Below are 17,828 nucleotides of genomic sequence, written 5' to 3' on the forward strand. Positions count from 1 at the left end.
TTTACTAGAAAAATATACAAACAAACAACAACGTCTTGCAAGCACAAGCAAAAAAAATAATGACATTGTCAACTCTTCACAAGGGCTATTAACATTCACATGAGCATCTTATGACTAGTATTATGTTGTTTGTCTAAACCAAAGCAAATGAACGCCATAAACATTTATGTGATGAGAATTTCAAGCTATTACAGTGAATAATATTGATTTCGGCACAAAATTCTTCACTCTTTTGGTTCAACACAAATTCAGCAAATCACGCAACACGGTAGGAACTCGGTTCTCGAATGGAAATGGACTGAAGTGAAATCTCAATGCAAAGTCACGTCACGAGCAGCAGACGCTGTGGTGTCGGATATGGATGAGAGATGCTCTGGTCCGCTGAATGCTGGGAATGAAAGCAGATGAGTCTCATGTGTCGTCCTCACAGCAGAAAGAGAAATGAAAGCAGAAGACAGGCAGCTGCGTTGACTGGATTCTGGAGCATGCAAAGATCACAGACAGGAGGAAGAGGAGGGCTGGAGAGTCACAGATGAGGAAGGCTGTCATTACCGTTCTCCAGGTTCTCGTTGCTCTCGTAACAGCCCGAGTCTCGAGGAGAGTCTCCTGGCGGGACGCTGCCCTCGGACAGAAGCTTCTCTTGAGAGCCTTCAGATGATCCCTCGCGCTCCGGGTCACTGTTACCTGAAGAAACAGCATCTTTGACTGAGATATGATGGCTCATGAAGTGTAAAATGTGCTCGTAATTTGGTAACTGACAATTATAACATGCATTAGATGCAATTCACACCTTTTTGAGGTTGCATTTAACATTATAAACCCTTTCTGTTACATACTGTATAAAACTAAATGTTGCATCTGGCCTATAATACATATTTGCAATACATAAAGTTCATATTCACTATATTGCCAAAAGTATTGGATTTATTCAAAATCGTCAATTCAATCACTTCCGTGGCCACAGGTGTATGAATCAAACACCTAGTCATTGAAGACGCTTCTACAAACATTTGTGAAGAATGGGTCGCTCTCAGGAGCTCAGTGAATTCAAGCGTGGTACAGTCATAGGTTGCCACCTGTGCAATAAGTCCATTTGTGAAATTTCCTCACTACTAAATATTCCAACTGTTAGTGGGATTATAACAAAGTGGAAACAATTGGGAATTACAGCCACAAAATGGTAGGCAATTTAAATTTTTTGATTTGACAGTCAAACAGTCATTTATTATATCCAACAACAACATTGTTCCGTGTGTCATACGTCATTATGCAATTCTAAGTCATTTACATGAGTAAAACTTTTCAGTTTTCAATCTGACCAAGTGTGTACATGTCCTATCTAATGGATTAGAAACCGTGTATCCCACCCCTTTTAATTGGTTAGGACATTTTTATTCCGATTGAGGTGTACATGGAGCATTTTCATTCGGATTGGACTTTTAAACAGATGGTAATCAGAATACAACACTCCATGTGAACACATCGAGTGTGTGTGTGTGTTTGCGGCCGGTCTCTCACTGTCACACTCCTGCAGAAGCTCCACAGCGGTGAGCAGCACGGCTCTGTGCTGAGGGTCTCTGATGTTCAGCTCGTCCAGATCTTCCTCCTCCAACAGTTTAAACGTGTCCAGATCCTCATAGCCGTTAAACAGGAACGTGGGCATGTGCTCCTGCGGGACGATGAACCAGGGTTATTGTTAACTAGCTACTAAAGATGACCCATTATAGCCTTTTTCAAAGTCTTGCTTTTGTTTTTGGGGTCTACTAGAATGTTTTCATGCTTGAATGTTCAAAAAACATTATTTTCCATATATGTTGCATTGTTGCAGCTCCTCTCTTCTTAGTCTGTCAGTAACCAGAGCATTTCCCAAAGCCAACTATGGTCGCAAGATCCGCCGTTACTAACACAATTCCACAGAACGTGCGACTATAGTTGGCTAATGATGCTTTTGAGAAATGCGCCTGTTTAGTTCCTGTCTCTATGAAGCCCCTCCTTCCGAAAAGCTGTGCTTTGACTGGTCAGCTGGACCAGTGTGCTGTGATTGGTTAACCACTTTAAGCTTGCTTGGGAAATGTCACGCCCTCACCATAAGTGCAAGTTTCAACACACTACTAACTAAGGCCCTGTCCCAGCACCCTAAACCTTCACGGTCTTCCTCTGAGTCTGCACTTCATGATGTAAAGCCGTTTTGACTTCCGGGAAGAAGTCCTCTGCGTGACACAGATCAGTGCGGGCTTGGCTGAAGTGCTCATCGAGGGCGCATATTGACCTCAAAGGGGGCGTTCACGAGCAGCCTTCTGAGACCTAAAATGACAAATGGGACACACTGCGGACGCACTCGCAGCGGCCATTATAAGCCCACAAGACCTAAAGTGCACATGAAGTGTGCCTTTTGGGAAAGGGTCTAACTCAAATAGACCTCGGCTCTTTCTTTTGCGTATGCCTCAGGTGGGAATTATTAAAATGAGGAATATTGTGACATGTTCATAACCAGGAGAACACTCCAGACTACAAACAAGGAGGATCAGGGAGTTCAGAAACAGTGTACAGCAACATTTAGTTTAAGTTGAAGCACATTACTGGCTGAAAATAAAATAATGGAAACTACAACTAAAATAAAATTAAGCTTAAATATTAATATTTAAAATAAGCTAAATTAATAAATATATAGTTTTAATGATTTTTTTTTTTACTAAAGTATGTAACAAATTGACTAATAAAAATGACAAGAATATAACAAAATTACAAAAAAAATATATATATATATATATATATAAAAATAAAAAACTGAAAGTATAAAAATAATAGTAATAAATAATACTAAAATAACACTGAAATGGACATGGGAATATTGAACAATAAAAATATTATATCAAAAAGTTTCAGATAATTCAGTTCATTACCATGGAGCCCCTAAAGGGTCATGGTGAAGCCGAAAATATGAGATGGGAGGAAAGATGAGCCAATGCTTTTGGTTCTCTTACAAATGTTTTGTATTTCCCCGAGAAACTCGCTAATAACAAAGTTTCTCTGGGAAACGCAAAACGTGCTAGAGAAGCATTGACTGACTATTATCTTTCCTCCCATCTCATATTTTTGCTCTTCACCATGTCCCTTTAGGGGCTCCATGGTAATGAACTGAATGGAGCATGTTTGTGTTTTTGTAGTTTAAAGAGACTTTACTTTGAGATTGATGCGCTCCAGAAGCTCCTCTACAGATGTCGGTTTGGGAGGATGGCTCTTCCTCCTCTTCTTCACACTGCGTTTGGGTTTCTCCTCTTCCTCGTTTAGCACCTCCACGTAGATGAACTTAAATGTTCCCACCTTGTTATTCAGCAGCCCCATCCACGTGCCCATGGGCGGCTTACTGATGATGTCGATCGTGTCTCCTCTCTGCAAGGCAAAAACACACGCTATGGATGCAGAGCAAAGGAAGCGGATGGTCCGTTTATTTAGAAGAATTCAGACGCGTGACCTTGAGTTTGAGGGAGTCGGTGTCGTACGGACTCGGGGTGAAGTCTGTGTGTACGAGAGCGCGGCCACAGAACGGTCCTCTGTACGGCAGCTCGTCTTCGTCGCCGTCCTCTGATTTCTTACTCTCTCGGTTGCTGGTGGACGAATCTGTGGTGCTGACCGTCTGACCACCTGTCAAATCAAATTCTGCTTTAGACACTACTGACGGATCAACCTGAAGTATTCTTTGAAGTGCTGTGTAAATACCATGACATGTGAATGTGGAAATCTTTTAGTACCATATCAGAGTAACTTTTTATGCCACAAGGGTTTTTTTTATATGAACATACATTTCTGGTCAGTTCTGGTTGTGTTATTTTGCAGTCAGAGGTATTCGAATAATGATGCTATACTATAAAAATATAAATTTCCTCTCAAAAAAAAAATAATAAAAAAAAAAATCAATATTTCATTTTGATTTATTTGATAAGCAGCTGTGTATTAAGACAAATTATATACAGTCAGCAAGTTATTTTTTACAAAATAATGACAAGTATACTGTATATTATCTATTATAATCTATTTTTTATTTTTATTTTTGTTGTTGTTTTAGTATTGTTGATGAATACTATTATATACTATTACTATTATACTATTATAATACTATTATAATACTATTATATATATACTATTATTATAGTATTTATTAACATTTTGAAATAGCTTTTGTATTTCAGTTTTTATTTCAATCGTAGATTTCATTTCTATTTAATTTATTTTAATTAGGTTTTAGTAATTTTATAGTACTTATTTTATCTCAGTTATTTGCCAAGGCAAAACTGATAATTAATCATTTTATTATAAAAGGTTTTTAAGGTTATAGTGGTTTTAACAAAAACAACACGGTATTATGCATATCTATTATTCTTAATAATTTTTTTTTTTTTTTTTTTACAATTTAGCTTTAGTTTATTTTTATTTCAGTTTTACTTTGAATAATTTTAGTATTTCAACTTGCACTTATTTTGTTTTGTTTTGTTACAAAATGTTTAATTGTTTTAGTCAATGACAACAACACTATTTTTATTTTGTTGTGCCTTTTTCATTTTCATTAGATTTTGTTTTTTTTTTCTTCAACTTAATTTTTTTAAATAGCTTTAGTTGAAAATAACAACAATGTATTTTACACATCTACTCTGTAAAAAATGTTTTAAGTTACTTGGTTGCCTTAAAATCTTGAGTTCATTTAAATAAAATAAAAAAGGAGTGTTTTTATTTAAATGAACGAAGCTCCCGTTCCACCGCATCCCAAAGATGCTCTATTGGGTTGAGATCTGGTAACTGTGGAGGCCATTTTAGAACAGTGAACTCATTGTCATGTTAAAGAGACCAATTTGAAATGATTCGAGCTTTGTGACATGGTGCATTATCCTGCTGGAAGTAGCCATCAGAGGATGGATACATGGTGGTCTAAAAGGGATGGACATGGTCAGAAACAATGCTCAGGTAGGCTTTGGCATTTAAATGATGCCCAATTGGGACTAAGGGGCCTAAAGTGTACCAAGAAAACATCCCCCACACCATTACACCACCACCACCAGCCTGCACAGTTTGTAACAAGGCATGATGGATCCATGCTCTCATTCTGTTTACGCCAAATTCTGACTCTACCATCTGAATGTCTTGACAGTAATCAAGACTCATCAGACCAGGAAACATTTTTTCCAGTCTTCAGCTGTCCAATTTTGGTGTCCAATTTTAGCCTCTTTTTCCTATTTGTAGTGGAGATGAGTGGTACCCGGTGGGGTCTTCTGCTGTTGTAGCCCATCCGCCCCAAGGTTGTGTGTGTTGTGGCTTCACAAATGCTTTGCTGCATACCTCGGTTGTAACGAGTGGTTATTTCAGTCAAAGTTGCTCTTCTATCAGCTTGAATCAGTCGGCCCATTCTCCTCTGACCTCTAGCGTCAACAAGGCATTTTCGCCCACAGGACTGCCACATACTGGATGTTTTTCTCTTTTCACACCATTCTTTGTAAACCCTAGAAATGGTTGTGCGTGAAAATCCCAGTAACTGAGCAGATTGTGAAATACTCAGACTGGCCTGTCTGGCACCAACAACCATGCCACGCTCAAAATTGCTTAAATCATACTTCTTTCGCATTCTGACATTCAGAGTTCAGGAGATTGTCTTGACCAGGAGCACACCCCTAAATGCACTGAAGCAACTGCCATGTGATTGGTTGATTAATTGGATTAATGAGAAATTGAACAGGTGTTCCTAATAATCCTTTAGGTGAGTGTATAGTGTATGGCTTTAATAAGGTTTAATATAATAAAGGTTATATTTGTTTGTCTGACATTTTCACAAATGTGCCCTGCACAAGTACAGGTGCTGGTCATATAATTAGAATATCATAAAAAAAGTTGATTTATTTCACTAATTCCATTCCATATCCATTCATTACACACAGACTGATATATTTCAAATGTTATTTCTTTTAATTTTGATGATTATAACTGACAACTAAGGAAAATCCCAAATTCAGTATCTAATTAGTAATTCAGTCATTCAATAGTAATTCAGTAAACATTTTAAATGTATCAGTCTGTCTGTAATGAAAGAATATAACAAGTTTCACTTTTTGAATGTAATTATTTAAATAAATCAACATTTTGATTATCTTCTAATTACATGACCAGCACCTGTATAGTGAAACATTTGCACACACACTTACTCATGGAGCTCTGTCCGCTAAGGGAACTCCTCAAACTCTCCACTGATCCTCCAGCCTTGAGTTTAGGTTTCTCCAGAGAGTCTGTGTCCATGTGAGGAGACTGAGGGCTGCTGGGAGCTCTGCTGGGGCTCGACTGAATCAAACAGAGCACACTAAAATCAATACAATGGCCAACAGAGGGCGCTACATACAGAGAAATGAAGTTGTGAGGAATGAAAGCAAATTCTACAGGTGTTGACTACTACTAAATGATTTAAATGTAATTCGGTTCCAAGATAAATGTTTTTTTGCCAAGTCAAGCATAACTATTATTGTTGCTCATATTGGAGTTAGAGATCAAACATGGCAAACTTTTTTGACATTGGCCAAGAAGCAATGGTTAACCACCCCAACACCCCTAGCATCATGGCAAGCACAAAACCCCCTGGCCTTTACGAGGACACTGCATTATGCTTTGACAAAAATGACAGATTTGCTATATTAGAATTGTTCCTCAATAGTCCCTTCAGAATTCTGCATAAATCCTCATCACACGATCACCTGCTCTGATGGAGAGGGATTATATTTCTTGGATATGCGTTTCCTCATGGTCTCTTTAACAGATTTCACCTTCTTCCCCAGCGAGATACGAGAAGGTGTTGGAGATCTGGACGCGTCTCTCATGCTGATATTGCCATTTTCATTCTGCAGACATGACAGACATGACAGAATGCATAACTTAAAAATCTTCTCAAATTATAAGAAGTCAGTTCTGAATGCATTTGGAGTGTATTTTATGAATTATTTTGCACTTTTACAAAGTGTCCTTACTGTAGGGTCACAGCTGCTGTTGACCATGTACACAGATCGGCTTGTGAGATCAAATCCTCCAAAGCTACAGGTCCTCTGTGACACAAACACAGTTAGAATTTTTTTTATCTGGCTCAAATTATATCTTTACATTACAATTACATTTCAGTGAATAAAGATACATTCCTCACATAAAGCTAGCAAATATTATAAAATGATCAAATAATATACAATAAAATAATCCAATAAAATAAAAATATTTTTTTTGGCCATTTTGGAGCTTGACGTCACACTGAGACATGGGAAATAAAATAATATAAAATCAAATAATACAAAATAAAACAATCAAATCAAATAGATTTTTTTTTGTTGCCATTTTAGAGCTGGGTGTCACAATGAGACATGGAAAATAAAATACTATAAAGTAATATAAAATCAAATACAAAATAAAACAATGAAATAAAATCGTTTTTTTTCTTCCGTTGCCATTTTAGAGCTTGGCGTCACAATGAGACATGGAAATAAAATACTATAAAGTAATTTAAAATAAAAAAATACAAAATAAAACAATGAAATAAAATCTTTTTTTTTGTTGTTGTTGCCATTTTGGAGCTTGGCGTCACACTGAGACAAGGAAAATAAAATAATAAAATAATACAAAAATCTAATAATACAAAATAAAACAATCAAATCAAATAAAATAGTGTCTGTACTCACTCCATGGTAGTTAGAGGTGCTCAGGGCTCGTCTCATCTCCCCGTCGGTCACAGAGCGGGACATCCTGGGCTCGACTTCATCTGCCTCGGAGAAGGAGGAACCGCTGCCTGCGTCCAGCCCAGAAACTGCACCGCCGGGTCCAGATGCGGGCTCCAGCCCCTGACTGCTGCTGGACTTACTGAAGGCTTTGAAGAGCCTGTGGCTGCTGTAGGTGTCTAAGCTGCTGGAGGAGGGAGACGTGGTCAAACTGTCCGAATCTCTGTCCAGAGACAGCTGTTCATGAAGCATGGAGCTCAGCCCGTCACCCTGAGACACGGCCAGACGTTTGTGCACCCCAGTGTAGAGAGAGACGCTATCCTCGCCCGGCGGGAACGCTTCAGGACTCACAGGGTCTGGAGGAAAAACGCAGCAAGTCAACCTAAAAACTAAAGTCTGGTCCCTGGTCAAACTAAAAACTAAAAACACACCCCTGGTCTCAGCGCATGCTAGTCCAAATGTTTGGCTTTGTTATCTTTCAGCAAACTAATAACTTTTAGACTAAGGGTGTGTTCACAACTTCACACTTGTAAATCGGTTCTCCTGGTTCTTTTGGTCCGAATCAATTTTTTTTTTATTTTATACATTTAGCTTCGCTTAGCGTTCACTCTCATTTTTTAGATGGAGTTCAGAAGGCAGCGTTTACACTTGTTCAGATGAACCGCACTAACAGAGCAATCACACCAGGGTTAGTTTTAATACAACCAAACATGCTGAGTGTAAAACCCCAATTCACCCTTGAGTGTTTTGGTAACACTTTATTTCAAGGTTCAGTTATTAACTATTGAATAGTTGCTTATTAGCATGCATATTACTAGGATATTAGCTGTTTATTAGTACTTATAAAGCACCTGTTAATGCATTTTTCTGCATGACCTTATTCTACATCCCTTAATCCTACCCAATACCTAAACTTAAATGCTACAAAAACTACCTTACTAACTATTAATAAACAGTAAATTAGGAGTTTATTGAGGCAAAAGTCATAGTTAATAGTGAATATGTGTTCCCCATACTAAAGTGTTACCAGTGTTTTTGCTATCACTGTAAAAAAGATTCTGATCCTAGATGTTCAGGTGTGATTTCTCATATGAATATGTATGATTGTGAAAAGTTTATGAAATGCATTAATCTCTCACCTTTTGACCCGTGTCTTTTGGCCTCATCAATTCTGATTAACTTCTTTCTCACACGTCGAGTTGAATTAACGAGTTTATGAAGTCGACGAAAGGTGGCGGACTCTTCCAGCTCGTCCTCTGACTGTTCTCTCGACTGTACACACACACACACACACACACACACACACACATACACACACGCATACACACACGCACACGCACACACACAAAAATAAAAACAGCATTAACATAAATTCATAGAAAATAACAAAATATAAAACGAAAGGATATACAGCAATTAAATATCTAATCAAATAATACAAATATATATAAAATCAAACAAAATACAATGAATGTAACTCAAATATAAAATAAAATAAATAAATCATGAATAATAAAAAATAAGAATCCAAATCCAAATAATAGTGAATTCAAATAACAAAAGAAAAGAAAAAACAATGGTTTACCACATGCGGATCCATGCAGAGACTTCACATGTAATGGAAAGTATTGCGACTCATTATTGAGTGCATACATTCAGTGATCATTAGTATATGGTAAACCAAAAACCCCTCATATGCACACTATGAAAACAGGCGATGTGAACCCAACAGAGAGGCTGTGAACAGACTCATTCACTTCATTTAACTGGTCCTGCAGCGTTTGTGCTCCAGACATCAACGATTCCTCAAATCATGTGTTATCAGAGAGGTGTGCTGCACTTTACCAAGGGATCAGATGAGTTTTCACCTGTTGGACTATAAAAGAGTCTGATCTGAAGACAGATGTGAGGTGCAAGACTTTTAGCTTATTTCCAGTAGGTAGAGAAGTGTTTCTCAGAAGAGGTTAGGCGCAGAAACCACATGCAGAAGAGGCAGCCTCAGCTCAACTATATTTACCCATCATTTATGGTTCATAAATGTGAGCACTATGTGGCTCTCACCACAGTTCAGACCCACAGACGATCAGAGGACCTGAAATAAACCCGGTGAAATGTCAAATACAGTCAGTGTGAGATCATTAAGAGTCTGAGCGTGTGCTAATGTCTTTTTAATAAACAGCTCTTGTGTGCAAGTCTGAGAACTGAACTGCACAAACAAACTATTTCAGCGGGTGGGATGTTATGTAATTGGCATCTGTAAAATTCTATTGTCATCGATGAAAACAGACACTATAACAACCGGTCAGCACTGAGAATGCTGAATCCCTCACATTAAATCATCATGGCCGTACCATGGTACAATCATGATAAACAGTAGCATTATCGTATTTGACAATTTTTATTTTATTTTATTTGATATAAACTTTAGCACTGAATAATCATCATATTCATATACAATTTAACTTCAAGCTACAGCACTGCTCAAAGTATGTTTAACAGTTGCTGTTTTCTCAGCTTGGGTTGGATTAAAACTTCCTGTTCCGAGGAGTTTGTAAAATTGTCTACACAGTAATCATCAGAATATCTGTACTCCCGTCTCTGAAATGGTCCAGATGTTTAAATCTTTTTAAGTTAATTGCCGTTTAGTCAATCAATCAATCAATCAATCAATCAATCAATCAATCAATCAATCAATCAATCAATCAATTAATCAATCAATCAACTTTATTTATAAAGCGCTTTTACAATCACGAGTGTGTCAAAGCAGCTTCACAGTGTCAAACAGGATAATATTGCGACAAAATTAGATTTGGCTGTACAGTCGTACTGGAAAAAACAGTGATGTTATCAGCTTATTTTCATTTATCATAGAGCGACAATGTTGGCAGATCAGTATTATAGTTTATAGAATTAAATAAGACCTAATTCATTCATTTTATTTGTATAATAAGTTGAATAACTTAGATCATAATTTTAGTGTCCCCAACTGAGCAAGCCAAGCCAAAGGCGACAGTGGCAAGAAAACAAAACTCCATCAGGGCATGATGGAGAAAAATAAACCTTGGGAGAAACCAGACTCAGTCGGGGTGCCAGTTCTCCTCTGGCCTATTAACACACCATGTAAGATTATTATTCTGGCAACCTTACAGGTCAGAAATCATATTAGATCGTATATTAAAAATTTCATGGTATCACGGAAGAGACGGATTTATTTAGGATGGGCGTCGATTACACAAGAATATGAATACAAGAAAGATCGGAATTATAGCGCCGAAGACGGGTTTTGAGCATGTCGTGCCAGTGAGGAAAATTCGGAGGAGACACCATTTGACACGGCTCAGCAGACACTCCAGGATGCGTTGGTCATGTCCAGGCAGGTCCACCATCCGATCCGGACAGGGCCCAGATCCGGGATAAACCTCGGGATAAACAGAGAGACTAACATTAGCGTAGATGCTACTCTTTTTATGATGTAACGAGTACATCAGGTGTTATGGGAAGTGTTCCCGGTTCCGGCTGACCTAGTTAATGCAGCCTAACAATCAGTCAATTGATCTGAATAATGAAAGGTAAAAATGTCCTATGTGTATGCCATAGTAAAGAGGTGTGTTTTTAGTCTAGATTTAAACTGACAGAGTGTGTCTGCTTCCCGAACAATGCTAGGAAGACTATTCCAGAGTTTAGGAGCTAAATAGGAAAAAGATCGACCGCCTGCAGTTGATTTAGATATTCTAGGTATTATCAACTGGCCAGAGTTTTGAGACCGCAATAGACGTGATGGAGTATAATGTGTTAAAAGCTTGCTTAAGTACCGGGGAGCTAAACTATTTAGTGCTTTGTAAGTAATAAGCAAGATTTTAAAATGTATGCGATGTTTAATAGGGAGCCAGTGCAATGTTGACAGAACTGGACTAATATGATCATACTTCTTGGTTCTAGTAAGAACTCTAGCTGCTGCATTTTGGACCAGCTGGAGTTTGTTTATTAAGCGAGCAGGGCAACCACCCAGTAGAGCATTACAATAATCTAGCCTTGAGCTCATGAACGCATGTACTAACTGTTCAGCATTTTGCATTGAAAGCATGTGCCGTAATTTAGATATATTTTTAAGATGATAGAATGCGGTTTTACAGATGCTAGAAACGTGGCTTTCAAATGAAAGATTGGTATCAAAGATCACACCCAGGTTCCTCACTGACGACGAGGGCTTGACAGAGCAGTCATCAAGTGTTAGACAGTATTCTCGGTTACTACTTGTGGAGTTTAGTCAACTCAGATACAGCACATTGAAAATATACATAACGGAAATAAACTAGCTAGTACTAGTCAAAACAGACGTGCATCATGAAGCTCAGTGCAAGTAGTCTACAGTATACTGCCTTAAATAGCCTGTGCTAGCACTTCGTCTTTATTTACACGAGACCAAATGACAAATGACAGAAAAAAAACTGAGCTCCCACATAGCTACCGTAAACTTTATAACCCATAAGTTGATAAAAACGTAACACGTCTCACATGCAGCCGTTCTAATGATGGACAAAACACGTACGTCCTAAATTCTCTTTTGCTGGTCAAGTGTCTGACCTTCTATAAAGCCACAATATCAACTTTGACAATGTAAAAAATACAGTGTGTTTTCCATTTACAAAAAAGTTCAATTTTTGGATATACACTATATTGCCAAAAGTATTGGGACACCCTCCAAATAATTGAATCCAGGTGTTTCAATCCCTTGGCCACAGGTGTATGAAATCATGCAGACGCTTCGACAAACATTTGTGAAGAATGGGTCGCTCTCAGGAGCTCAGTGAATTCAAGCGTGGTACAGTCATAGGTTGCCACCTGCGCAATAAGTAAATTTGTAAAATTTCCTCACTATTAAATATTCCACGATCAACTGTTAGAAGTATTATAACAAAGTGGAAGCAGTTGGGAACAACAGCAACTCAGCCAAAAATCACAGAGCGGGGTCAGCGCATGCTGAGGCGTACGGTGTGTAGAAGTCGCCAACTTTCTGCAAAGTCAGTAGCTACAAACCTCCAAACTTTGTGTGGCCTTCAGATGGAATGGGTTTCCACGACCGAGCAGCTCATCAAAGCCTTAGTGCAATGGTTAAGCAAGCTGCCTCTGGACTCTAGAGCAGTGGAGACTTTCTCAGGAATGACGAATCACGCTTCTCTGTCTGGCAATCTGATTGACATGTCTATGTCTGGTGGAGTTTGTTGGAGGAGGGATTATGGTGTGGGGTTGTTTTTTAGGGGTTGGGGCTTAGCCCCTTAGTTCCAGTGAAAGGAACTCTTAATGCTTCAACATACCAGGATATTTTGGATTTCATGCTCCCAACTTTATTGGGGATGACCCTTTTCTGTTCCAGCATGACTGCACACCAGTGCACAAAGCAAGGTCCATAAAGACATGGGTGAGTTTGGTGTGAAGGAACTTGACTGGCCTGCACAGAGTCCTGACCTCAACCCGATAGATCACCTTTGGGATGAATTAGACGGAGACTGAGAGCCAGGCCTTCTCGTCCAACATCAGTGCCTGACCTCACAAATGCACTTCTAGAAGAATGGTCAAAAATTCCCATAAAAAAAATTCCCATTTGGTGGAAAGCCTTTCCAGATAAAGGTGTTATAGCTGCAAAAGGTGGGCCAACTCCATATTAAACTCTACGGATTAGGAATGAGATGTCATTTAAGTTTATGTGCATGTAAAGGCAGACCTACCAAAACTTTTGGCAATAACTATATGAGGTTTCCACCTGACAGTGACGAATAGTGATCCTTGTCTTAGGCAAACACAACAACTAAAATTCAAAAGCCCCAAATTAATTTTTACAGAATGCACAACATGGTAAACAGTGGCTATGTCCAGTGGAATTGGTGGAATTGCTTCTGTATCCAAGTGCCTTAATCACACAATCCCTGCACAAAAGAGCTGTGGGCCGCTGAAGAGAGAGCAGCCCTGCATTCAACCAGACAAAAATGCACAATGGGGGGTTACAGCATTAAGTGGATGAATAGGACCCCGCCTGGAGGCCCAGAGGGGCCGTGGTTCACATCTAGGACATGATGGGGGGATTGAGGGGTGACAAATCCCACAGATAGCGGGTGAAAACCCTGCTGTGAGTGTCTATAGACAGAAGATCTGCCAATAAACAAGTTCATCACAACAAACAAGGATGTGGCACACGGCTGATGGATATTTACTCCACAGATCGCATGTGCCTATGGAGAACGCGGGTGGCTTTATATCTCACCTGCGAGAACTTCTCATTAGCAAACGCAGAAGGTGACTGGGAAACTTACATTACAGTAGGAGGATTCAGTCATGGAAGGAGTGGGTGCGTCGGTCCAATTGGTCGTGTCCACGCTGTTGGACTGCTTGTTCTGAGTTTCGTACTCCTTCAGCTGAGGGGAAAAGTGCAGTAAAATGCATGTCAGCGAATGTTTCTGGGAGAAAATTCAAGTACCATCCTGCACGGTTTTATTAAGCATTCTGTTATCTTGTGAAAGCATCATATTATGGAAGCAAAATGGGTCGGGAACCGTTTCATACCCGAGCCAAGGCTTCCTCCACTGTGATCATCTTCTCCTTCACCATCATCATCAGCTGGATGCGTTCTTCATCACTCATCGTGATCTCACTGGCCACAAAACCAGGATCCTCCCCTGTAGACCAGAGGTCAACGTCATTTAAAGTAATGTAATACCTAGATGTAATGTTCAGATATGAAGATCTAATGAAATTGTGACTAGAAATGGGTAAAGAACCTTTCGGTAGCGCTCGAATGCTTCCTTTCTGTGTCTTGCGGAAGTTTTGCCAGAATGATTTGTTTTTCTTTCGGTCCCATCTCCCTGCTTTAAGACAAAGTTTTAAACTCAATTATGCTTTAACGGCATGATTCAAGAACATATGAGTTAAAAAATTGGACACAAGAGTAAAACATGATAGTGTTTAAAACCATTCCAGGATGCAGGAGGTAGAAAATAGTCCTAATAAGAATGAGTAGGCATGTCCAAACATTACACTTACCAGTGTATTTCGCAGGGTTCCCACACTTTATGACCAATGAATTTCCATTAAAAAAATGGTTTCGTTTTATTTTCTAACACTTTATTTTACAGCGTCCTTGTTAAGTATGTAACATATACTTACCATAGTAATAACAATAAATTATCCATAATTACATGTAACTAACCCTCAATAAAACCCTAAGGCCGGAGACACACTGCAAGCGTGGTGTGAGCGTGGCGTTTCTGTTGCATGTCAGCCGCGGGGCGGCTGCCTGGTGTTTTCAACCCAAACCCATATAGTAAGTTATTTACTTATTAAATATTACTCAGTGCTTAAATATATAACTACACTGTAACAATGACACTGCAAAATAAAGTGTAACCCTTGTTACAGTGTAATAATATATTTAAGTACTAAGTATGATTAATTGTAACACTAATTTACAGTGTCCTTGTTACACGTTACATGTAGTTACTAAAGTAATTAATATAAATTGTGCATAATTACACAACTAACCTTAACCATATCCTAATCCTAACCCTATAGTAAGTACATGTAGTTTTTATTATTACACATGTATAATGACACTGTAATACTGACACCTTAAAACAAAGTGTAACCATTTTAATTAACAACATATACTATAGGGTTATGGCTAAGATTAGGGTGATTTATGGTTAGTTCCATGTAGTGTTGCAAAATTTACTGTAACTCATGTCAAGTGTGTAACAGAGACACTGTGAAATAAAGTGTTACCATAATTGAATAGGGCATTTACAAAATAACACCGATTAAATGTTTCAGAGCAGAGCAAAAATGTAGACTCACTCTTGACTTTTTCAAATGTTAAAAATCCTTGATAATCCCAGATTTTCCCTGACTGTGGGAACCCTGGTTTTACTAGTTTTTTGACATCAATCAATCAATCAAACACAAAATGTGGTACTGACCGGATCCGTCTTCAGAGCTGGACTTGTTCATTGATTGCCTGTAAGCAAAAGTACAAACATGCATGAACTCCAGCAAAATCGAAACATCATCACGCTGTGTCCCATCTCACCTGCTCTCCCACATTATTTTCTTCATTTTCAACCCCTATCCATTCATTTGTAGTAATCTGTCAGTCCTTACTGGTGTCCATGCTGCCTGTGGGGCGATGGATTAGACTCGGCCGTCTGTCAGAGCGAATAAAGACACATGCTGCTGTCGGCCGGCACACCACACCTCACAGCAACAATGGAGGCTTTTTCACGCTCCGGAGGGGTTTTTAGAGCGACAGAGCGCTCACATGGCTTGTAAATTCCTGTCCCTCTCTTTATTTGTCTTTCTCTCAGCTGACACGTGCTGCTGAATTTAGCATGTACCTGAGCTCTCAGAAGCACTGCAAACGTTTAGCCGTGTGAGGACAGTCAAAGATACGTTCAAAACTGCCAACAAATGTGTCTCACCCCTGCATGTTCATTACAGCAATTTATAGTAACACACATTGATATTAAAAATAATTCTTTCACCGAGTTGCATTGTTAATTTGTTAAACTATCAGCTGTCTACAGCACAGCATTATACAATTAATTTGCATTAAATATTATAAAACAGATAGCATGAGTTTACAGTAGGGTTCAAAAATTTGAAATCAGTAAGATTTTTTTTAAAAATGTCTTTGAAATAAGTCTCTTAAGCTCACCAAGGCTGCATTTATTTGATCAGAAATACAGTAAAAAAAAGTAACATTGTGAAATATTATTACATTGTATTATTATTATTATTTTATTTTTATTATTACGTTTTTCTATTTGAATACATTTTTAAATGTAATTTATTCCAGTGATTAAAGCAGCATTTTCGTCTTCAGTGTCACATGATCCTTCAGAAATCATTCTGATATGAGGATTTGATGATCAAGAAACATTTCTTAGTATTATCAATGGTGAAAACTGTTGTGCTGCTTCATATTTTTGTTGAATCTGAAATCTTTTGTAGCATTATAAATGTCTTTTATGTCACTTGTGATCAAGTTAAAGGTGCACTTTGTACATTTTTTTCAGTAAAATATCCAAAAACCCTATTCCAGTGTTATATATTTTGTTCAGTGGAGTTCTTACAATATCCCAAATGTATCAAACTATTTGTAAATCGTAAGGAAATGGCACAGATGACTATGGCATAATAAAAGTCCTGCTGCTCGTGAGCCTTATCTTGCGCTTCAATTAGTGATGGGAAGTTCGGTTCTTTTCTGCGTTCACCGTTTTTTTTACGTCTTTACGTAATGACGTCATTTCTATCATCCCAGCGGATGAAAATACATTCAAACACATCCATATAAAGTATTTCTAATCAAAGCTTAGTATAGTAATAATTATTATTGATATCATCATCATCTTGGATACATTTTTCATTTATGTTTTGCAACAGCACTCAATACAGCCACTGTCGTGCAAACACTGATGTCTTACACGGATTAAATAATCTTACATTGACATACTTACACAAATCCTCAGTTTACCCGTGCTCATATCAGCATCAGCTGTCCCAGTCCGAGAGAAACAGTTCGGTTACGACGCTATCACGCATGCTCAATATCTCAGCTCACCGGTTCTCAGAATCGAACATGTCCGAAAGATCGAACGTGTCCGATAGAAACGGTTCTCGTTCTGTACTGGTGATCCGAGAACTGTTGCAACCCGGTCGATCTGACTCGAGAACCGCTGTATCAGTGTGTGTGTGTGTATGCTGAGCATAGGGTGCTGAGCTGCGAACTGCTGCAAGCTGAATAAGTCTATATCAAACCTACTCTTTTGATTACATTTTAAAATGTGTATCGACTTAGAAATTAAATAAGAAAAAAGCTGTTCCTGAAAATATCATGCATTATTGATAAAACAAATAAATGTTTAATTTGACCGTTTTACAATCCATTGTTTCCAAACTTTAAAATAATACAGTGATAAGACAGCTTTGTTATGATGTTTCCAAACGTGAAACGTTTTATACACTTAAAACTCATCTGAACAAATAACACGCATGCTCATCGGTTCTCAGTATCGAATGTGTCCGACAGAAACGGTTTTCGATTCTGTACTG

General features: G+C 38.4%; 1 protein-coding gene across 3 annotated transcripts in view; it reads right to left on the reverse strand.

Annotated features, from left to right (window-relative positions):
• The window catches only part of sash1b (SAM and SH3 domain containing 1b), a 151,343-nt gene that overhangs the window by 4,225 nt on the left and 129,290 nt on the right, over nt 1-17,828 (reverse strand). For all 3 annotated transcript variants that reach the window (XM_067456106.1, XM_067456107.1, XM_067456109.1), the window contains 13 exons: nt 15,698-15,735; nt 14,504-14,590; nt 14,289-14,401; nt 14,039-14,140; nt 8,870-9,002; nt 7,695-8,086; nt 6,999-7,073; nt 6,729-6,872; nt 6,189-6,321; nt 3,476-3,645; nt 3,184-3,393; nt 1,519-1,669; nt 553-684 (listed from right to left, as the gene is read on the reverse strand). In XM_067456106.1, coding sequence (XP_067312207.1) covers nt 553-684; nt 1,519-1,669; nt 3,184-3,393; nt 3,476-3,645; nt 6,189-6,321; nt 6,729-6,872; nt 6,999-7,073; nt 7,695-8,086; nt 8,870-9,002; nt 14,039-14,140; nt 14,289-14,401; nt 14,504-14,590; nt 15,698-15,735 — 1,880 coding nt within the window. The remainder of the gene's footprint in view (nt 1-552; nt 685-1,518; nt 1,670-3,183; nt 3,394-3,475; nt 3,646-6,188; nt 6,322-6,728; nt 6,873-6,998; nt 7,074-7,694; nt 8,087-8,869; nt 9,003-14,038; nt 14,141-14,288; nt 14,402-14,503; nt 14,591-15,697; nt 15,736-17,828) is intronic.

Source organism: Pseudorasbora parva, chromosome 10 (genome assembly GCF_024679245.1).
Source record: "Pseudorasbora parva isolate DD20220531a chromosome 10, ASM2467924v1, whole genome shotgun sequence".
Taxonomy (NCBI): Eukaryota; Metazoa; Chordata; class Actinopteri; order Cypriniformes; family Gobionidae; genus Pseudorasbora; species Pseudorasbora parva.